This window comes from Danio rerio, chromosome 22 (assembly GCF_052040795.2).
Source record: "Danio rerio strain M-AB ecotype USA chromosome 22, GRCz13ab, whole genome shotgun sequence".
Taxonomy (NCBI): domain Eukaryota; kingdom Metazoa; phylum Chordata; class Actinopteri; order Cypriniformes; family Danionidae; genus Danio; species Danio rerio.
The window spans coordinates 7,262,935-7,286,500 of NC_141042.1; the positions used below are offsets into that span (position 1 = coordinate 7,262,935).

At 34.6% G+C, this 23,566-nt stretch overlaps 3 protein-coding genes across 9 annotated transcripts in view; 2 read left to right on the forward strand and 1 right to left on the reverse strand.

Annotated features, from left to right (window-relative positions):
• LOC137489040 (uncharacterized) lies at window positions 1–11,239 on the forward strand. 2 transcript variants are annotated; one of them, XR_015521562.1, is made up of 7 exons: window positions 1–114; window positions 488–811; window positions 931–1,218; window positions 1,297–1,413; window positions 1,648–1,715; window positions 4,403–4,572; window positions 10,923–11,231. XR_015521562.1 is itself a non-coding variant. In XM_087303746.1 (6 exons), exons 1-6 carry the CDS (start codon window positions 66–68, stop codon window positions 10,932–10,934), a joined length of 858 nt encoding a protein of 285 aa, XP_087159872.1. In that variant the 5' UTR covers window positions 5–65; the 3' UTR covers window positions 10,935–11,239. The 2 variants fall into 2 exon arrangements, 1 of the variants encoding a protein (XP_087159872.1); XM_087303746.1 differs by lacking the exon at window positions 4,403–4,572 and having other exon boundaries at window positions 5–114; window positions 10,923–11,239.
• LOC100333939 (uncharacterized) lies at window positions 7,946–21,262 on the reverse strand. 3 transcript variants are annotated; one of them, XM_087303607.1, is made up of 6 exons: window positions 21,136–21,262; window positions 15,630–15,965; window positions 13,269–13,604; window positions 11,314–11,634; window positions 10,902–11,028; window positions 7,946–9,299 (listed from the first exon to the last, which is right to left on the reverse strand). In XM_087303607.1, exons 1-5 carry the CDS (start codon window positions 21,182–21,184, stop codon window positions 10,913–10,915), a joined length of 1,158 nt encoding a protein of 385 aa, XP_087159733.1. In that variant the 5' UTR covers window positions 21,185–21,262; the 3' UTR covers window positions 7,946–9,299; window positions 10,902–10,912. The 3 variants fall into 3 exon arrangements, with proteins under 3 accessions (XP_087159733.1, XP_087159732.1, XP_087159731.1); XM_087303606.1 differs by having other exon boundaries at window positions 7,946–9,373; XM_087303605.1 differs by having other exon boundaries at window positions 10,868–11,028.
• Window positions 18,708–23,566, forward strand: part of LOC100006469 (natural killer cell receptor 2B4) — a 9,988-nt gene continuing 5,129 nt past the window's right edge. Inside the window, exon 1 of one of the 4 annotated variants that reach the window (XM_087303745.1) lies at window positions 18,708–18,806. Coding sequence is in view for 2 of the 4 variants with exons in the window: in XM_087303743.1 (XP_087159869.1) it covers window positions 21,997–22,207 (211 nt within the window). In the remaining 2 variants the exon portion in view is untranslated. Of the gene's footprint in view, window positions 18,807–20,841; window positions 22,208–23,415; window positions 23,532–23,566 lie in introns of those variants that run through there. The other 3 variants (XM_087303744.1, XM_087303743.1, XM_087303742.1) reach the window with 3 other exon arrangements.

A 23,566-nucleotide genomic window follows, 5' to 3' on the forward strand; every position in this document is an offset into this window, starting at 1 on the left:
ACACACACATCATCTTCAGTGTTTTTAGCGGAAGGTCTTTAAGTGAAGCAGAACTGTAAAAGAACATGTTTCAGATGTTTGTTTTGTATTGTTTGTGCTGGAGATGTTGCGCTGGTAAGTTATTATAGCATTTCTTTTTTCCATTCATGAGCTCGGGTGAATTTTCATCTACTGCTGTGAATAGTTGTGAGGTTCACTAATAAGTTTTAGAATGTGTCTGGTTATGATCTGCATGTGGAGGCTTTGAAAGCCAAAAACCATTGAGCTGCTGAACATTTTTTGGTTGTTTTTCTACTGATTTTAATGTCTCATTTATTTAAAAACTATTGAAGATAACAGCACAATTAATCTTGTAATTTAAACAAAAGGTCATATAACTGTGTCTCTGTGGTTGTTGAAATGGTTGTTTAGTTTACATGTACATATCTACAGCTGAGTTGTAATATTATAAACCAGTCTTTGTGTAATACCTCTTCATGTTCTCCAGGTGTTTTTGATGAGTCCGTGTCAGTGATGGAGGGAGATTCAGTCACTCTAAACCCTAATATTAGTGTAATCCCCAAAAATCATGAAGATGTAACATGGAAATTTGGAGCTGAAAACTCTGTCATAGCTAAGATAAGCAATAAAAACTTATTCTTCTCCATATTTGATAATGTTCTTGGTGGAAGATTCAAAGACAGATTGAAGGTGGATCATCAAACTAGATCTCTGACCATTACAAACACCACAAATGAACATGCTGGAATTTATAAAATAGAAATAGATGGAGAAAAACTGACAACAACATCATTCACAGTTTCTGTTAATGGTGAGCAGACATATATATTTCCATACAGTTTAAATTAATTACTTTATAGTTTGACAATTAAATCTTTATAGTTCATATATTTTTTATTTATATCTATTATTATATCTGGTGTTTTCCAGCTCGTCTGCCTGTTCCTGTCCTCACCTTCAACTCTTCTCAGTGTTCTTCATCTCAGTATATTTGTTCAGTGTTGTGTTCAGTGGTGAATGTGAGGTCTGTGAGTCTCTCCTGGTACAAAGGAAACAGTGTATTGTCCAGCATCAGTGTGTCTGATCTCAGCATCAGTCTCTCTCTACCTCTGGAGGTAGAATATCAGGATAACAACACCTACAGCTGTGTGATCAACAACACCATCAGCAACCAGACCACGCATCTGGACATCAACACACTCTGGCAGCCATACGAAGGTACTGTATAACAGCACTTCTTTCTGTCTTTGGTTGTAGATTAGACATATTCACTTACATTTATAATGATCATTTCAGACTCTGTGTCGCTGCCGGTCGTGATCTCTGCTGCCAGCACTGTTGGACTTTTGTTGATTGTAGCTGGATTCGGGATCTTCTGCATCTGCAGGAGAAATAGAAAACATGATCAAAAAGGCAAGTGTTAATTGCAGCTATAAATTAATATTAGTATAATAAATGATTCTCTCTTTTTTTGTAGTAGTGGAACATTTGAAATAATAATAAGGTATAGTAAGGGTGTTCATACATTTTAAAAAAATTATAAAATAAACTAAAACCAACAATAAAAACTGCGCTGTTAAATGTTTAAAGATTGAAACGTTGAGTTTTGTTGATGTAATGCATAGATTATTGTTTTTGCTAAAATAGTCCAGACTCAGGAAGAAGAAATAACATACGTTGATCCCATAATCCACCACAGAAAACCACGGAAATCGGTAAGGTAATTTATTACTTTAAAAAATGTTGCATAAAATCAATAAATACAGATATGTATTAAGCTATTAAATTCCATATTGTATATATTGGCTTCAAAATAAAGTAATGCTCTGTCAACTCATAACCTACATGTGCACCAAATCAAGTTTTTACTAGTTCACAGAAATACTATTAACCAAGGCAGTGCAATTCATTAAAATAGTTTTGATTTTGGCCTCCATGATTCTGAAAAACAGTAAAATTGCATCACACACATCTCTAAATTTATCTCCATCCATACCTCCTCAAAGCCTGACTGCAGTACATTCATATAAATTAACTTTTGCAGCATGGGACGGGGTTGTTATTCGTATTATTGTTTATTTTATATTATTAAGTACTTTAAGCATGTTCTTAAAAGCGCAAAATAGAATTTGTGCTGTTCGATGCATGCACTCTATGCATGTCCCCACCAATGTCAAGAGTGAATCTAGAACCTTGTATACTGCAAAACCCAATAAGTTAAGCTAACTCAAACCATTTGAGAAAACCAATTGCAAAACAAACCATTAAAGTACAAAAGCTAATCTAATGAGTACTATAAACTTAATCCATTTGAGTACATCAAGTAATTTGAGCACAGTAAAACCCAATAAATGAAGAGAACTCAAACTGAGTACTGTAAACCCCAATAAGTTAAGGCAACTCAAACAGACTGAGGAAACTGATTGCTACAAACTATTTGAGATAAACTAACTTATGTGAGTACTGTGAACTAATTCCCTTGAAGCTGAAGTAATGAGGTATTTAATAAACTTATTACCTTCAACGTTGAGTTCAAAACTAATTTCAAATGAGTAGAATTAACTTTCAGCCAATTTAGAGGTAACTACACTCATTTCACTTGACTGTTGGGTTTTACAGTGTGCGTGTGTGTTTGTGTGTGTGTGTATGTATGTATGTATGTATGTATGTATGTATGTATGTATGTATGTATGTATGTATGTATATATATATATATATATATATATATATATATATATATATATATATATATATATATATATATATATATATATATATATATATAAGCATTCATTAAACTTAGTATAACATCTGAAAAACATCTCTGTAATACTTAACCATTTAATGTAGCATTTTGGATTGAATAATATACTGAAACAACTCTGATGAATTTTATGATAACCTATGATAATGATAACCTATGGATAAAAGGTTAACCACAGGGGTCCATTCTTCGTACGTGGATTACTCAGTTAGCTGGATTTGAATATTGACGATTTGACACGTTCCAGGATCGTTTCGTTCTTCAAAGCTGATCCGAGAGTTGTTGTCATAGCAACAGTTCTGCTAGGTCAAACCTAATCGGGAGCAGGTTCAATTTATATAAATAGGATTAGATGTTTAAGCAAAGATAATACTGAAAGCATGTACCGAATTCTGATATTTTCTTACAGTAGTAGTTATATACACTTGAAAAAAAGTTAATAACATATATAATATATAACTAAATATATAAAGTTATTAATAAAATAAATAAAGTTATATTAATAAAACGTATGCAATCTGCACCCCCGAAATAAGAGTACAAAAACTGCCAATTGGTGGTGCAAAGTGAAAACTTTAGTACAATTTGTGTATGATATAGAAATGCAGAATATGTGACTTTTTTAAAGCAATAATACATTTATGCAGTCATAAACATGTTTTGACAGTTAATATGCCAGTGCTTCACAAAAGTTGCAGACACCTTTACCAATATCAAAATGCTTTTGTATCCAGTTATTATTTACACCGATTAAAAAAACAGCTACAATAATACTACTATAATAAGGAAAATTCGTAAATGTAAAACTAAATAAATTGCTTTTGACACATGAAAGGGCCAAGCATGCAGCCCACAAGAAAGTTTAAAGTTATTGCGTATCATATTTAACAAGCCGTTTACTACTAATATGATGTAATTTTGTTCACATGGATAACTGAATATTAATCAGATGATGTCATTACCCTGCTGTGCCGTCAGCCAATCATTGCATTGCTGATCATGATTTCGAGAATCGATAGTCCTTCACAACACATGCAGCGATCTCAGATCAGTTCATCCAGACATTCTAATCTGATTCGCAAACTTGTTTGAAGAACCAAATTAGCGAGAGATCAGTTATCAAGATTAAAAGATCCAGGATTTGCCAAATCATCTCAGATCATTTAAGCGAGGTACGAAGAATGGACCCCAGGTGGTTATGATGCCTGTTAAAGGGTTAAAGCAGACTTTACTATCAACTCTATATGTACTTTCACATATACACATTTAAAACATTTACACTGTGTTGCACATTATTAGGCGGCATTTTAGAAAGATGTGAACTGAAAGTTGTGTTTGGCTCCAGTGTGTTTAAAAAAACTCATTTACAGGAAACTGTAACCCTCAGGAAATTATGCACTGATGCTAGTTTGTCTGCTGGTTGCTTAAAAGTCCATGAGATTCTGCAGTTCATTAAAAAAAAAATATATTTTTTTTAAATGTGACCCTCTTTTATAATATTGCATAAAGTACAGATTAGTTATGTGTTAAGTTTGGCATTACTTCTATACTTAAATAATTGATGTGAGAAATTAGAAACACATATCGTTAATAAAACAACTTAATAATAATCTCTTGCTTTTATTTTATTTTTTTAAGATTAAAGAGGAAGATCATGTGGAGTATTTACCTCTTGCCTTGAGATGATCATCCAAATCCTGTGAGGAATAGATGCAAAACTCTCAACAAAAGGGGTTTAAAACATTGCTGTGGCCTAATTGGGAATAGATCTGGCATGTACATGCATATGATAGACTTTTCTGCTTGATGTAAGTGTGCGTGAGTGTATTGTGAGGTTTCAGTAGTGTGTTATTAAAGGACATTTCTATTCCTGTCCGTGTAGACTTCGGCTTTAGACAAAAATAAAACAAAAAGTGGGAAGATATTGTATGTTGTACATAATAAACATTGCATTTATTCTTAGAATAACAATGGATTCTCCAGTAATGACAGGCAAAAAGCCAAAATAATAAGTTTTATTGAGTTTATTTTTCCCTTTTTTTAGTGTTGGCATAATAATGATATTATTTTTTATATTGTGCTTTCTGGACACTCAAAGGGCCCTATCATACACCCGGCGCAATGTGGCGCAAGGCGCGACGCAATTGTTGTTTGCTAGAGCACACTTCGTTATTATTGTTCATTTATTCATTTGCTGGAAATTAGAACTGAATTTATTATTTGTGCTTAACAAACAAAATAATTTGAAGGCTAATTGTTGTCTTTGTGTACAAGGTTTCCCTATCAACGAGAGTGAAAGTTAATAATTTATCTCTTATTCTTGCGCTGTAGATGCCCTGTTTAGCTGTTTTCTTGCTAGTGAAATGCTCAGTTTTTCCACCTACACTTACTTTACGTCATGTAAATAGCAAATGTGCCATGGCGCGACGCTACTGGTTCTTAAAGGGAATGGGAGATGAGACTCTGATTGGTTTATTCTCAAAACACACTCATTAAGAAAATAAACTTAACCCTTTTAGATCATGTGCCACTGCACAAAGTGGATTTTTCCATCCTTATATTAGCAAAAGTGGATTCTGACACGTCCTGAAAGCGTTTGCTCACTGCACTTTGAGCATGGACCATCAAAATAGAGCCCAAAGTGTTTTACATATTTTTGGGGGGAATCTCCTCATCGGGCTTAATTTCTATAATTTTTAAATGAACAGTCATGTGATATATTTAGATAGCGCAAAAAAAGTTATCAATTCATTCGTTACAACATTAAAATCCATCTCTGCAAAGGTGAAACAAATGATAATGGAGAAGTAAAAAAGTGCAAATTTTGACTGCGGTCAGGTCAGCCGCCAGTCCAGAAAGAACAATCATTCTAGCCGCCAAGGTATTACGGCGGTCGCTCATACACTGCTTATTAAGTTAGAGCGCTATACAGCAATGTACAGAAAGTTGACAGGGATGATGACGAGGTCACTCGCTACATTGAAACCGCTGTCATAAAAAATGAAATGAGTGTTCTTGGCTGGTGGAAGATGAACAAACTATCCTATCCAAAACAAACTAAATTAGCCAAAACAGTAGTGCATCCTGGCCAGCAGCAGCAGAGAAAGTGTGTGCTGCTGGATGCACCATCAGTGAGCGCAGGACTGCGCTAAAGCCATTTACAGTGGATTCATTAAAGTTCCTCCACAAAAGCACATAGCCTAATCTTGTTGAGTAAAGGATAAAATTTACAACTAAATAAACCATAAAATCATAATGTAGTCAGAGTATACAGACTAATGTTGGCATAATTAATTTATTATTCAGCTTCACCTTCGCCTTGATGCAGATTGTGAAGAGAAGTGGCACAACAAATCTCACAGAGCCTTTATTTTAATTTCATTATTGCCAAATACCCGCCATCATTTATAATATATATATTAATTTATTTGGTTAAGAAAGACTTATTTTTATTGTGTGTTGGCCAATTTAAAGGCTAAGTGTATGTAGGCTACCTAGGCCTATTTAGAGTGCTGAGATGTTATGATATTACAGAGGACTTATTTTATTTCCTTCTTTCAACTTCCAAGTGGTCTATAGCCTATTTTTGTTAGAAATAAATAATGTTAAAACACATATAAATGACTCATTCATGATAAAAGGCAAAAAATCTGTGTACATGTGCACATTAAAATAATGTCGGGCTGTTAACATGTTCTGGCTTTATTAAGTTGTTAATCAAAATGTACTTGTCGGGCTCAGGCCGAATTCTGTCGGGCTCGGGCCCAAGCGGGCCTAACTTTTATGGCTCGATTACAACTCTATCGCAAACCATACACCAGCTGATTGGTGGAGAGGAGACAGAGTGATAAAGCCATATGGTGATGGTTAGGAGGCCATGATAGAGTCAGGACCTCAGTTTAACGTATCATCTGAAAGACAGTGCTCACTGAGCAGTAAGGAGTCCCCTTCACTATACTGGGGCATTAGTACCCACACAGACAGCAGGTTGAGCGCCCCCTGCTGGTGTCACTAACACCACTTCCGGCAGGTAGCTAGCTGCCAGCTATAGTAGGATAATTATAGGATAATTTAAAGTTGCAAAAGTGCACAAAGTGTGGGACATCATTTAGAACTGTTTTTGGATTAATATACAAAAACACACAACATTAATATATGACACTGTCATTCCCTACAGAAGCCCATGCCCACCACTGAATATTACAAAAAAGTTTGTTGCTTTTTATCTCTTTTTTTATTAAATAAAGGTTAAGAATTTTATCTTTTATTTTTATCTCAGAATTGTGAGTTGTAAATTCAAAATGGCAAGTTATGTCAGAATTGGGGGAAAACCTACAGTTCTGAGAAATAAAGTTGCAATTCCAAGTTATAAAGTAGTTTTCTGTTGAGACTGATCTTATATGAAGTGTTAAAGACACACTGTGTAGACAAATTGCATTAGCCCATGTAATAGAGAAATAACATCTTAATGTTAGGCTTTTGGAGCAATCACACAGCATAAAGCATATAATCCGATTGTTTAAAAATCAAATGGAGCTGACAGAAATAATAAATCCATACGAATAAATAGACAATAACTTAGTTCAACTATATTTCCTTTTTTTAAAAACGTGATAAACAATAACAGTCTATATATATATATATATACATATATATATATATATATATATATATATATATATATATATATATATATATATATATATATATATATATATATATATATATATATATATATATATATATATATATAAATATATATATATTCTTTTTTTTCTCCAGTGGAACCGGCCTTCCATATATTACAGTACAAAAAAAAAAAAAAAATACAATAATATATATATGACCACTAGAGGGCTTTTGTTTTGATTAGTCAGCATTTCAATTGCAAAAAAAAAAATATGCATTGATGTGAGGGTGCAAAAATAAAAATTGCACAAGCAAAAATTTTAAAAAGTTTGGTGACAAGCAAAAGTACAAAAACAAAACGTCAAATATAATACGGAGTTATTTATACCATGAGCGAAGTCTGAAAATGAAGCCCAAAGATGCTGAAAAAAAAAACACTTTATACAATGCAGTACTGCCCTCCACTGGAATATTTAATGTTGGCAGAAAAAACAACCCTCTTTGTTGACTACCATGTTACATTACAATCCAATTGTCAGACAAATGCAAAAGTTTGTTAAAATGTCTTTATTCACATTCCAGGAATAGCTTAACATAAATTTTCTTTAGTGCATGTTGAAAATTGAATTCTGTGATCAATTTTGTGTTTAGTTATTACAAACACATTTTTTTTTTAATCAAACTCTATAAACTTTGTTAATAGCATTGGTACGAAAGTAAACAATAAAGCATTATGCACATTATTTCTAGGTTTTTTTGGTCTCATGCAAGCAAACATTTTATAGCAGGGTTCAACGTTAAGGATTATCTCCACTGGCCTGACTGGACCAGTGGTTCAGATTTTTACTTGCCCTGCCAAAGTTTTCACTGGCCCCACCAAAAAAAAAAGTGAATTGCTATTTCTTAGCCACATATTTTAAATTATGTGTCAAAAATAAATGTCTGTAAATCTAGAATTTAAATATTTTAGAAATGTTAAAATATTTAGCAGTAAAATATAGCAGTATGGAAAATGTGCATATATTTTATTGCAAAACAAAAAGTGCCTGACTTAAAAGTGACGGCAAACCAAGCAAAACCCATGTCGTCTTGTACCCATGTCAACAGACGTTTTCTGTTAGCCTCATATTTTAATTTGACGTCAGGTTGACGTCTCTTTGCTGTACTGGTTTTTACCAGGTTATGGAAAAAAAATAACGTGCTCACAACATCCAATCAGATATAAGAAAACGAAAAGCAATATGGTGTTTACGACTTCACAGAGAAGGCAGCATTCAAAGACTTAAAAGAACAAATAATTTCTCGATTCTAAGACTGTATTTGCACGCAACTGACAAATAGTAGCAGGCAAATTGAAATTTAGTGACCCGATTGGGCCAGTAACGATTCTGTCTACTGTCCCGAGCATCTCTCACACTGGCCCCGGGCCATTGGGCAGTCCTTATTGTTGAACCCTGTATAGGCATCAATAATTATCGCAAAATAAGCACAGTGACAACCAATACAAAGATAAAGCAGTCAAAAACATAATAATAAAAAATGCAAACACTAAAATAAAAAAAAGGCAAATTGTAAACAAATCAAACTATTTGTTTGATTAAAATTACCAGTGTAAAAAAAAAAAAGTACAAAAATAACAGGAGTCACTTTTAATGCTATATACACAGATCTACACTCACTGGCCACTTTATAGGATACAACATACTAGTGCTGGGTTGGACCCCTTTTGCCTTCAGTACTGACTTAATCCTTCGTGGCAAAGATTCAACAAGGTTCTGGAATTATTCCTCAGAGATTTTTGTCCATATTGAATTGGGTAGGCTACATTGTGTCGGTAGTGTGTGTGTGTGTGAATGAGTGTGTATGAATGTTTCCTAGTGATGGGTTGCAGCTGGAAGGGCATCCGCTGCATAAAACATATGCTGGATAAGTTGACGGTTCATTCCACTGTGGCAACCAATGATTAATAAAGGGACTAAGCTAAAAAGAAAATGACAGAATGACACACAATCAGGGTATCTTCTGTCCAATCCAGATCCGTTTTCAAACAAAAAAAGAAGAAAAAAAAAACGTGAGTTTTTCTGTTTTTCATTTGCTCACAAGAAACGAAAAAATGAAATTTTGGCTCGATTTAGTTTTTTTCATTTAGGGGGTTGGAAAATGGACAACTTTTCCAAAAAAATTGGACCAACTTTCCCTTAATTGGTCAACCAAATCTGAGCTCATGACGTAGCCCTCAAAATAAGAGCCTTCTGTGGACCAGCACCCAGGCTTTTAACTATTATTATTATTTAATTATATATATATAAACTATCTATAGAAAAAACTATCTATAAAAAATCTATCTATCTATCTATCTATCTATCTATCTATCTATCTATCTATCTATCTATCTATCTATCTATCTATCTATCTATCTATCTATCTATCTATCTATCTATCTATCTATCTATCTATCTATCTATCTATATATAGCCAAATAAAATGAATAGAAGGAAATAAAATAATTTTAAAAATAGTAGCCGACCTTTGTTATAGCAACTGAGCCCAATGTGTTTTTATTCTGGTATCAAAAAAATATTTAAAAAATATATTTAAAAAAATAAAATAAAAAAAAAACAGTAAGTGAACAATATTAATTATTATTATTATTATTATTATTATTATTATTATTATTATCATCATCATCATTATTATAGGCCTTGCTCGTAAATAATCTTGCAAACTAGGTGCTGCTCATAAATGGCTATCTTTGTTCAGTATCAGGTGCAGAGCTGAAGGATGTTTGGCAGCGAACTGACCTTATTTCAATAACAAATGTCTAATAATACTGCTAGTTTACTTTTTTTATTTTTTATTTATGCATACGCAAAGAATGTAAACCTGCTAACTGAATAAATGACAGAATACGAAAACTTAGTTTATATATATAATTAAATAATAATAGGTAAAAGCCTGGGTGCTGGTCCACAGAAGGCTCTTATTTTGAGGGCTACGTCACAAGCTCAGATTTGGTTGACCAATTAAAGGAAAGTTGGCGTTTAAAGCACCGTCTACGCGTGATGATGTGACAACAAAAGTGATTGGATTTGATTTGATGTGTATAATGAATTTTGAAGTTGTTTGTCCCTTTAACTATCCTAAATAAAAAAAATAAAAAAAAATAAAAAAGAGCCAAAATTTCATTTTTTCGTTTCTTGTGAGCAAGTGAAAAACGGAAAAACTTACGTTGTCTTTTTTTTTGTTTTTTGTTTGAAAACGGATATGGATTGGACGGAAGATACCCTGATTGACACGCACGCACGCACACATAATATATATAAATAAACATTTATATATATAAATAAACATATATGTATATATATATATATATATATATATATATATATATATATATATATATATATATATATATATATAATTTAGCTATGTGATGGTTTGCTGTTAGTAAATATGGATTTAAAACTTATATACCCATCTTATTAAATTAGTTTTATGTAATGCTTGCCATCATGTTCTTCATTTGTAGATCACATGTTGACGATTCCTCACAACAACAACTGCAACCATCAGCAGAGCAACAGCAAAAGCTAAAGCAACGCCAGTATGTTTTCTTTTAAAGAGCCCATTTGAATCTGAAACAGTTGAAGACAGACAAACATTATTTTAAAAATATTGAAAAAAATGAATGAATAAAAATTTAAATTATCAACCTTTTAACCTATTTTTTATGAACAGCTGTGTTCTACCAAGTATTGTTCTAGACCTGAAAGTAGCAAAATTCCTAATATAACGAATCTTAATGTTGCATGCAGGTTCACAATAAAAACATTTTCTTTAATCTTCATTCCATATTACACTGTTTTCTAAAACTGCAAAGGGGGGGCTATTAAATGACTAAAGGATTCAATGATACTCACCAGTGACTTTAACACTGAACATCTTCATGATGCTGAATAAGCTGCTGTTGACCAGTAGTTTATAATCTCCAGAGTCTGTGTTCCTGCTGTCTATGATGGTCAGAGATCCACTCTGATGATCCAGCTTCAGTCGGCCTCTGAATCTCTTGTCTGTATCACACTGGTCATCTGAACAGGACTTATTGGGAGTCATTTCAGTGATGCGAGTGTCATCAAAATACAGCGTCATCACATAGTTTTGATTGTTTACCGAACAAGCCTCAAAAGTGACAGATTGTCCCTTCCTTACTGATTTCCTCTTCATTTCCACACCAGGAATGTCTAAATATAAAACAACATGCAATCAGTGTTGTCACAGTAAAATGCTTGATTCTGATTGGCTGATAAACATTTAAAGGTGTGTTGATATTTTCAGATAAACACAGTTAAAGTAGATCCGGCAGATTTTGAACACATTACAGCTCTAAGTCACTATGCGGAATGATTTCCCAGCTACAACAGTCAAAAATCACATCAAACCACAACAGAAGGCTTTGGATGAGGTGTAAGAAACTAGTGTTACACATGGGAGGAATTTGCAGACAAAAACCATATACGTAAGTGGTTTCCCCAACAAATGCAAAGACATGTGGTTCAGGTGATTTGGGTAAGCAAAAACTGTATGTGTGTGAATGAGAGTGTATGGGTGTTTCCCAGTGATGGGCTGCAGCTGGAGAGGCATCCTCTGCATCAAACATATGCTGGATAAGTTGGGGTTCATTCTGCTGTGGCGACCCTTGATTAATAAAAGGACTAAGCCAAAAAAAAAATGAATGAATGAATAATGGACTTGAGTGCACGGAATTATTAGAAAATCATGAAGACATCTGCATATTACACACATTGTGATTTACCACCACTTCAGGTGTGCATTATTTTCTAATGATTTGACAACCCACCCACTATAATTCCTCACATATAAACCAAATAAGTTCTATTTTAAAGGGTCATGAAACACCAAAACACATTATATATATATATATATATATATATATATATATATATATATATATATATATATATATATATATATATATATATATATATATGTATATATATAACATGTTGCTAAAAACACTATTAGGACACACATTTCACAAAAAAAATGTAAATTGTTTTTTTCACTGTATAGAGCAAATTTGTTCTTTTGGCTTAAAAATAAATTTGCTACGTCACGGCCATGACATCCTTGTGTCAATTCCAGTGTGGAGACTGGATGTCTGTAGCGGCCAGTATAAAGTGACGACACCGAGTTTTCAGCATTAATTCATGAGAAAGACTTGGTTTGTACTAATCAGCACGATAAATTGTGAATGAGATGCAACTTCATTAATATTTATGATATACGTTCGAAGACTCTTTTTACCTGTTACAGTGTTCAGAGAGACACCACTTTGTGTTGCCAACCGTAATTAAAACAATTTGAAGAAGAATTGTTTGGGTTGCCAGTGTTTTTAAATGTGCCGAAACAAAAGTTGTTTCCATTTCCCCGCATTGAGAGCAAAGCTCATGTGTGGACCCAAGCAGTTGGATGAAAGTGGTCTATTAACACGCAACAAAAAAAGTTTGTAAGAAACATTTTTTTACCCAAGAGATTTTCGAATCTGGAAATGGTGAAATTCGGATTTGCCATACTTGCATGTAATTTTTTTGCAGGTAATGAAACTCCCCTTTTCATGCAAACCCTTACCTTTTTCACCACTCAACACTCCCACCTAAACAAAGCTGGACTCACCCACTTTCCTGACTTTTTTCAAACTAAAGGTGTAAAAACTGCACAGACGGGGAGGTTTTAGGAACTTTTAACAGTAATTTCTTTTAGTGTTTTTTTCTATATACTGTGTATTGATACACACCTCTAAATGTCACACAAAAATATCCTAAATGAGTTTGTACAGTTTAAACATATGACTTACCAAATACAGCAACAATGAAGATCTTTTCTCCAATGCTGTCGTTGCTGAAGACCCGAAGACGTAAAACTCCAGAGTCCGTGTTTGTGATGTTCATGATGGCCAGAGATCCAGTCTGGTGATCCAGCTGCAGTCGGTTTCTGAATCTCTCATTGCCTTCATTACACTCAACACCTGTGCAGATTTTAGTGAAATCTCCAGTGATTTGAGCGATGCGGATGTTGTTAAAATACCACCTAATCTTTTCTTGTTGGTTTGTTTCAACACCAGACTGTAGAGTTACTGAATCTCCCTTCACTACAAACACAGGTTCTCCATATGAACCAACATGGAAAAAACCTGGAAAACAACAACAATTAATTAGAAGGCAATGAAACATACAACAAGAATGCGTTTATCTACGCCAAGACAATACTTGGAAAATATGAAAAAACTTGGAAAATACTTGGAAAATATGAAAAAACATATCTATTTTACAGTTTTTAGCGAGTAGGGCAGGACTGAGAGATGTGGGAATGAAGAAAGGCACCTGTTTCCCTTCAGGAGGGGAACTTCAATGCTATGTGGAAAAAAACTTTCACTATGGGGGATTTCGTTCAGAAAGCCAATCATCTGAAAGAGTATGTAAACAGGCCAATGAAATGCCAATGAGTATTTTTCAAGACGTCGTGCGTTTCTGCATGCGGTGGTTTCCTGGCCCCGGATGATGGGCATGAGCACTGCGTTTCATGTCTGGGGGTCCCGCATGTTAATGCAGTGCTCGCGGGCAGTGCATGCCATCACTGCGGCAGCATGTCTGTTGCGCAGTTAGGATTGCGGCTCGCTCTTGCAAGAGGGCAACCCACCCCAGTTGTCCCCCGCTCCATGGCAGATCTGAGGGTTACAGTGGGAGTAAATCTGCCGCCCTCGGGCTTGTGGACCGCTCCTCCACGCACTGTGCTTATATAGCCAAATTGATTGCAACGAGCATCAGCTGCGCAAGCTGAAGCTGCCAACTCATTGGCAGTTTCAATACTCTTTCAGATGATTGGCTTTCTGAACAAAATACCCCATATAGTGGAAGTTTTTTCCATATAGCATTTCTGTTCCCCCCCTTCGGGGAACGAGGGTTACTTTAGTAACCGGAGCGTTCCTGCACCAGTCCCAAGTGCCATGAAGGAGCTCTGTATAATAAAAGGAAAAGAGACAGCAGTGGAAGACAAGTAAGGACCAGGCCTGGACACTTTATGTTTTGATTTTGCTTTCAGTTTGGCTGTAGTCTCTGTGAGGAGATGCTGCCTGTTAAAGGAAGGCCACCAAACCTAACCAGTCATTGGTGATGAGCAAATCATACAAATGTACAAATCGGATCATCAAAATTCATAAGAATTAGTGACTAAATCAAAAAGTTAGTTAAATTTGAATTGATGTGAGATATCGTTGGATACGCAATGTTAAGTGTTGTGATAACAATATTTCTTATCACATACCTAACATAAAAAAACTAAAAAAATAATTTAAGCAATTTATGTAATGATCATACTAAAATAAACAGTTGAAAAATATTTTTCTGAGCTAATTAAATTAATAAAAATTAGACATTAAAACACCACAAATAACTAAAAACCTTGAAGGAAACATTTGTATTCCAGCATTAGTTTTTTTTTTCAGCTCTAGGTTCAGATGATAGGAAAAGTCAAATCTGATTGGTCAGGTTTGGATAACCTATGTATGCAAAACATGCTTGGCATGTAACATGAATGTAATTTATTCCACTTCTCTGTGATACAGTTATTGCACATACTATTATTGTGACAAAATACATTTTTAGGCATATTGTGCAGCTCTAATCTACACATCGACTGTGAAGAGAAACATACCTGGATTCAAAACCAACAGCAGAAATCAATTATCACATTCAGTCATCAGACAAAGGTACATACATGTCATGAATAACCTTAAATTAATAGGCATCTGTTAAAAACATTGCTTATTATTGATTAATAAATAATAACATTAAAAAACTGTGAATGATTCCTTCTAAGCTGTTCACTCATCATAGTACACATGCTGCTGCTGACGTGACAATAACCGTGATTTGATATGTCATACAGTTTCATGCATACATAAAATTTCTTATCTTTAATTTAATTTGACATGAGGTTTTATTAAAATTGACTTGCATTTTACTCTATTTTTCATTAGTTTATATAACATTGTAAAAAATGTAATTACTACAATTTTCTTGAAGCATGATGAAAAATAATAGGATAGCATTTACAAATGTTTGAAACTAGGTGAACATCACAATAGAATGTTCATCAGCCAATCAGAATCAAGCAATCAACAGCCACATATTATAAAGTAATTTAAATAATGACTCACCAATTACAGTAACAATGAAGATTTTTTCACTTTGTCTGCTCTCGTTGTTGATCTGCAGTTTATAAACTCCTGTATCTGTAATTCTGATGTCTTTGATCGTCAAAGATCCGGTCTGACTGTCCAGCTTCAGTCTGTTTCTGAATTTACCATCACCACCTTCACACTGAACACCTGCACAGTTAAAACTGAGGTCTCCTGTGATTTCAGCAATGACTTCATCGCTGAAACTCCATGTAATATTTTGCTGTTGGTTTACTTTAACATTGGTGTCTAGAGTGACAGATTGTCCCTCCGCCACTGACACAGACTCTCCATCCATACAAACACCAAAAACATCTGGAAAAAATGAAGCCAAAGTGAATTATACAACATGAAAGAGCTGTGAATACCACTTTCTCCAGATCATACAGATTACAGGTAGAGAAATGTGAGTGGATTCATAATGAAACACACAGACACACACAGACACACACACACACACACACACACACACACAAAGAGCAGAACATCCCTGATTCACACGTGACAAACTTACATGATTGATGAACGGATGATCATAATTAGGAACGTATACAACAAAATTTACAACCCTCTTTCTGAACATGCTAAACAATAATTATTTAATAAAAAAAAAAACAATCGATCCTAATTTCTTTTATTAGTAGTGTAGTGACACAAATGACCATTTTGTCACTTGAGGTGCTGTAGGGTTGTTTCTGACGTGTGAGATCTCAATAAAGGAATCATTTTCCAAATACTGTTTATTAGAGTTATTTTTTAACAGACAGTTCTTATGTCTCAATTTCCACTCACAGTCTGGTATATAAATGCTCATAAAATCACATTGAATGCCTCCACAAAGCTCTTTCAAACGGTCAAAAAATGTTGTGCTTCCCTCTAATTACACTGCTGTTCTAACTCTTTGTCTACCTATATACTCCTCCAAACCCACACTCCACCCAGTGGTCAAAAACAGCATTACAACAAACATAATGGCTCTTACAAGTAGTGTTGCCCTGAATAACTTGCCACAGAATGTTCCCAAGTCCACAAGACAATGTTAGTGCTCAATTTACACAAATGGGGCAGTTCAAAAATTTACATAACTTGATTCTTTACCCCACATGTTGTTATGCATGTACTGTCGTTCCTTTTTGAGTGGCTTGTTTGTTTTGAGAACAAATCTCTGAAAATCCCCCAGTTGCACTATGTACAACCCCAAATCAAAAAAAAAAAAAAAAAAAAAGGGACAGTATAGAAAAACACTTTTTTTCACTTTAAAGCTGCGGTCACATTAGAGTTTGCGTTTGCCAAATTCTGTCGTACAACTCTGCGAAAAAGAGCGGGATTAAACAAGCTTATTGGACATTTAAAAATCCGATTGATTGCTCCATGTTTTAATTTTCTGTCCAGAGATGTCATGTTTTGATCCTCGATTAGTCTCACGCAGTCAAGTGACGTGATTTCGCAGGTCAGAGTTCATCAAGTTTGATCTTTGCACCGCAGCAACCTGCGAAACTTGACGCATGACCCTGCTTTTCTGGTCTGACGCATTCGTGTGCGTATAAATGAAAGTCTATGGGAGGAAAAGCCCAGTGTGCCTGCAGCTTGACTTCTATTGCAATATAAACACAAAATATTTTATGCTTGTCTGGTCAACTTCATTTCATTTGTAAATATACATGCTTTCCTATCATTCAGAACTGAAACACATTCCCAAAAAAGTTGGGACATGAGCAGTTTAGGGCTTGTAATCAGATGAGTTGGTTAAATAATGATTTGATGTGAAACAGGTGATGTCAACAGGTGATTGTAATTATGATTTAATACAAAAGAACATCCAAGAAAGGTCTAGTCCTTTAGGAGCAAAGATGGGCCGAGAATCAACAGTTTGACAACAAATACGTGAGAAAATTATTGAAATGTTTAAAAACAATGTTCCTCTAAGAAAGATAGAAGGACACTTGGATATTTCACCTTCAACAGACCTTTGTCATAGTATCATATGCTGTTGTTCTGCTGTGCCTCGTTGAAATAAAAAGTAGTGGTGGGCAAAGCGAGGCTTCATGAAGTCAAAGTCGAAGCAAATGTGTCGAAGCTTCAAAATGCCACTCTACGGTGACACCTAGTGGTCATTTTTATGTATTGCACTGAAACAGTTTCAGCAAAGATCAGTTGAGCAAATTGAGGTATTAAACCCCACTTTGCATGTTTAAACCTTCAAGTGATTTAATGGAGCGGTTCAGGTTTCCGACTACCATGCGAGGATAGTGGGTTTAAATTCAGGCTGATACAGCTATTTTCAAATGCTTTAATACCAGTTGGTAATGCTTTGTTCTTGTATCGTTTTGTTTTCAACATCGGTCTGACATCCGAATAATAATAAATTTGTCTTGTTTTGGTCATAAAAAAGGGTTTTTGCTAGATCAGACACAGTTGTGGCCAAAAGTTAACAAGAATTATTTATAATATTCATTAAATTTCCCATTTAATGTATTTTATTTATGTCTACCTAAACCCAACCATCACAGTACAGTAAAAATATTAATTATTGTTTGACAGTGTTACAAAAATGATGCTAATTGATGGCGTAACTGCAGCTGTATCCTATTTAGACTACACCATAAAACAGAAACAGGATTAAAATACACAAAACCACACAGTATTTGTACAAGTCGGGATTCGAACCCAAAAGTCATTTGAAGCACAGTAACAACGTGCACACACAGTCCACGAGGCCATATGAGCCAGAAGTGTAGTCTGACCCTGGTAGTCAAATGCAAATTCGCCAGGTCTCGAAACACTTCTAAACTGATTGATGGTTTGAATCGCTTTAGTCAGGTGACCACGTGTTTCCAAACACTTTAGTCACGTGACTTGGGTGTTTCAGATCATGCTTCGGTGCAGTGTTTCTAAAATATACATGCCTAGATATGTACTAGTTTTGCAAAATCAAAAGTTCTAATAAAAAAAACAACTTGCGCTTTAATGTTTTCTTAAATGGTTTTCCTAATTTAGATTTGCTTTGATTACAGCATGTGGATTAAGGGCACTGAGCTCTGCAGTGTTGCTAAGCTGGAACAATAGTGCACACTTTGTCTCTCACATGCACAAGCTTTAAACTAGCCAAGACCACAAGTGTGGTTGTTGGGTTAGGCCAAGCAAACAGAGGAACAGGTGAGCACAATCTACAGAACGGACAAGAACAAATGAGGGTGTGAGGCGAAGAAAAGATAAAGCAGAACGAGAGCGGCATTTAACCAAAATAAACGACAACATTAGGTGTATTCAACTTTAACTCTAACTCTGAATTGCTCTTTAGGCATGCAGATGCTCAGTTCTGGGGGTAATAATTCCTGACTACTTTGATGACAGACCTTGAATGACCAAAACATTTCATATTTTTACAATGTGGTTGGTCTGCTTATTTGTCCATTAATGCCAACCCATCATGCTCAGTGATCTGTTAAAAATAAATCACATTACTTTTTTGACAGGCATACTGGAATTTATTCAGTTAATGTGTAGTCAATGCACTTTTTTTTTCTGAACAGATAAAACGTTTATCCTACTCTACTGTGTGCCTCTTGACATCTCTATTAAGCAGTTTTATTCAATATGGCAAAATGCTCATAAGAATAGGTGGATGCAAACATGGCTAATGGTGCAGTGCTGTTTACATTTTCTAAGACTGAGATTAAATGGATTAGATGCAGTATTTTTCAAATAAGCAACTTTAGGACTGCTGAAAGCAGGGGTTCACAAACTTTTTAGCCCATGGCCTATATAGCAATGCCAATGACTCGTGACCCCAAAATTCCCCATAGGTGGTTATATGTTCTATGCAAAATAATGTTCATACAACGACAGGCCTATATAAACGCGAGCATATTGACGACACAAAAAAAGTGCAACCGTCTAACAACCATATATTTATAGTCATTTATTAATTTGTTTAATTTAATATTAACCTCAACTATAGAGACTGGTGGGCACAATGTTTACAGCATAAGTCTATTCTTGGTTTAATGTTGTAGACCACCAATCAGAGAACATCCTCAATATTCAGTTGTGGCCTGTATTTATTTTTAATGCATTTGACTGCCATAAAGGTATCAGAAAGCTTAACCTGGTGCTATAAAATCAATCTGCTGGAGCTGACGTCATTGCGGTGTTGTTAATCTAAAGTAAACACACCAATCCTATAAAAATAATAATTTAAAGGCTGTTGTTGTTTAATACTATTAGAACTACTATTAATATAATCAGTGGGTTATGGCTAAAATATTGCAATTCTAATGGTTTAATTAAATTTATTTAACTTTTGGAAATGACTAAGCAACCCTCTGTCATTGTCCAACAACCGCCCAGGGGGTCCCGACCCTACTTTGAGAACCACTGGCTTCTATAGTTCTTCTAAAAAGGAAAATTCTACTCTTCAAGTTTTCCAAACCTTTATATGTTTTTTTCCTTCTGTTAAATACAAAGCCAGATATTCTGAATAATGCTGAAAACCTGTAATTATGGACTTCCATATTATATTTAAAAAATAGATAAATAAATAAAAAATACCATGTAAGTCAATGGTTGTAGGTTTCTGACAATTTTCAGATAACCTTATTTTGTGTTCAACAGAAGAGAGAAACTGAAACAGGCTTGTGGCAAGTGAATAAATATTGACAGAAATTTCAGTTTCATGTGAACTAGCCCCATAACATAGTCAGTGCCCTAAGTGCTTAAAATGAACTTTAACTAACTATACTATTTTTATGTTTTATTTTGATGAACATGCCACAATATAACAGTATGCTTCAATGAAAAGAGTTTTTCTGGTTATATAAATATAATCTGTGAGCAACTGGGCTGTATATGGCTCAGAATAAACAAAATATTCATGATTGTATCATCTTTAGCTGTAGACTTCAGAAGCTCGAACATATGGTAAAAAGGCACTTTCAACTAGTATCTCTGATCACTTTTGTCGCACATTATCTCCGGTGTCAAGTAGGACAACATTGCAAAACAGCACAAACTTAAGTCAAACACACCTACGTTCGTTTTAAAGTTTAAACAAGCAAACACTGAAACAACACAAGAACAAAAATAAATTAATGTCATTTTTAAGTGTCTCACAGTACATTAAAAGGTAATTTCATCAATATGTTGATATTAAACGTCTACTTCAACTTTACGTGAGTTAGGCTATTACAACATACACTTCCTGTATTTTACGCGATGATTAGCAGTTTCTGACTGCACCACAGAAAAGGTGACTGCGTCTTGTTTGCAGCGTTTTTTTTGTAACCAGAAGAGTGATTAACGTTAGCCTAGTAAACAAACGTCCTACGGTTGTGTAAAAACACATATCGTCAGCAAAATACAAAGGATAAACGCATTATTATGTCGAATTGCCTGTAAGATTCAAAACAAACCGCGTCACTTCCTCTTCTGAAAACAAAGTCTGAAAACAAGAAGAGAAACAATATTAATGTCTAAAACGTCTTACCAGAGTCGAGTAAACACCAGTGAAAAGTAAATATAGCGAGAAGCTTCATTTTTTCACATGTTTTTCTAAAGAACAAATGTGACCAGAAGGGTGATCGGTGAAAAGTAGCTTAATGCACTGTTGCTAAAAATCACTAAGAATTGTCACGTTACGGACGTCATCACCAAAGATTTTGTTTGTTTAACAGCCTATGGTTAATAAAGGGGTATTTATATTTGCATTACGCTTTATATAAGCATGTCAATTTAACTTAATGTATTGCTGTTTGAATACAGTATATAGATGTGTAGTGAATTTGCAGTAATCTCTTTCGGACGTAAACTCAGACAAGTTCTGAAACTCTCACTGAAAATGTATGTGATTGTGAACAAATAAAGAATAAACGTTCAAATTAAATTGTAAAAAAAAAAAAAAGAGAAGCAGATCGGTTTGACTACACCACACTGCCTGTGCCAAATCATTTGCCGTCGGTGCACAGAGAAGTGATCTACTGTCTGCAGGAGGCTGCTGTACGTGGACTGGAGGCCGCCTGTCAGCTCACATTTGTGAAAGAGACAACAACTATAGCACTATTGGAATTTTTTGCTACCTAAATTACCAACAATTATACATGTTAACAAACATCAGTAAATGAACAGTTACGAAAAACTATCTGAGCTAGCAATTTACTCTACTGAGTGAAGCCTGCAGCCACTGCTCTTTTGAGTCACTTTTTAAAAATGGCTAAAAGTAGCCAAATGAATGTTAAAAATTATATTAAAGAAATATAGCAACACAATTACAAAGTTGGCAGGGAGGTTGGGAGGAAAAAACAGTGATAGGAAAACATTTTTTTTTTAGTTTTTGCATACCCTCGCAAAGATGTTTTGTGAGGAAATGCAAAGATGTTTTGCGCTATGTCGCAAAGATGTTTTTATGTTGCGAGATATCACAGTTTTTTTCCCACCCCGTTTTTTTTTTCTTCCACTTATTTTTTTCTCAACCATCACGACCTTTTCGTGTCTCCGTTCGACGGAAAACGCACATGCAAAACACGGTTATCACCATAAGATGGCCACATCATATCGAAAAGGTAGCCATATTTCCAAAAAAAAATACAACAGAAACACCCAAAGTCTTTTCGAGTATGATACTAAAAAGCTTGGCATGTCTATTTCTGGGCACCTTAGCTCCCTGATTAAAGACCTTCAAACTGAGCCATGTGGTTGAGAAGGCCACTGTTAGCTAAATAAAAGGATTAAAAGCCACTATACTACTAGGTTACTAAAAGGCCACTAAGGCATAGGGTGCCTTGCAAATACGAGTTCACTAGTGGCACATCTTCAAACAACCTAAACGCTAATGTGGGTAAATTGAAAAACCACAAACATGCACAAAAAGCAGAAGCTAATAGAGAAAGTCAACTCACAAACAAACAAATGACAGTTTTTAAAGCTATTATGAGTGGAAAACTAATCATATAGGTGTTTTATTATTACAAACATTGAATACAGAGATATAGCAGTGCATAACAGGAAGAAACACTTCACCTGTAAGCTCTTCACACTTACACTGAAGCCCCCCGATGCAGGTTGTTTGGCCTCCAAACAGTTCAGACATTTCTGAAAGACAATTAACCACAGCTATTTTCAGTTTGACTCAGAGGATGAACCTCAGGAAATCTGCTTCGGTGAGGTGCCAAACGATTCAACGCAACTGTTCCACACAAAACACATGAGAATTAAATGAATAGACATACGACCAATTTAAACACTGCAAAATTGCTTCTCTTGCTTAAAGTTGTTGCATTGTTTCCAGTCCAAACCAAGAAACATTTTCAAGCCTTGTTTTTTTAGAAGCCACATGATAAAATTAGGTGAAACAAGCAAAATAATGCTGTTTTTTTTTTTTTGGCCAAAAAATAGTTTTGATTACCACTTTATTATGCTTGTTTTCAGGAAATGTTTTCATTTTGATATATTTTTTTAAAACTAGACAATACTTTTTCTGTTTATCTAGAAAATCCATCTTAAGTTACGATTCTTTAGATACTTGAAAACGAGACAAAAAAAGCAAGACAAGTACAAAATGCATGAGTTAGGCAAATTTATTCAATGGAATTTAGTTCATCTAACACAATTAGCATCTGTATTTGGCCATTTTCAAGTCAGATACCATCATCGATAAAGCATGTTGCTAAAATTACTAAATATTTCCATCAACCAGAAAGCTTTAAAGTCTAACTATAGGCCATAAAAAGTAATAGGAGGGTCAAATGGTTGTGGGAGGATTCATAAACACACACACACACACCACCTTCAGCGTTTTTAGCGGAAGGTCTTTAGGTAATGCAGAACTGTAAAAGAACATGTTTCAGATGTTTGTTTTATATTGTTTGTGCTGGAGATGTTGCGCTGGTAAGTTATTATAGCATTTATTTCCACTGCTGTGA

Coding starts and splice junctions, on each gene's coding strand:
- LOC137489040 (XM_087303746.1), top strand. CDS start 66: ATGTTTCAGATGTTTGTTTTGTATTGTTTGTGCTGGAGATGTTGCGCT. Junction 812..930: donor ATTCACAGTTTCTGTTAATG/GTGAGCAGACAT, acceptor GGTGTTTTCCAG/CTCGTCTGCCTGTTCCTGTC. Junction 1,414..1,647: donor TAGAAAACATGATCAAAAAG/GCAAGTGTTAAT, acceptor TTGCTAAAATAG/TCCAGACTCAGGAAGAAGAA.
- LOC100333939 (XM_087303607.1), bottom strand. CDS start 21,184: ATGAAGCTTCTCGCTATATTTACTTTTCACTGGTGTTTACTCGACTCT. Junction 13,605..15,629: donor CTTCATTGTTACTGTAATTG/GTGAGTCATTAT, acceptor GTTGTTTTCCAG/GTTTTTTCCATGTTGGTTCA. Junction 11,029..11,313: donor GTTCAGTGTTAAAGTCACTG/GTGAGTATCATT, acceptor CAACTGTTTCAG/ATTCAAATGGGCTCTTTAAA.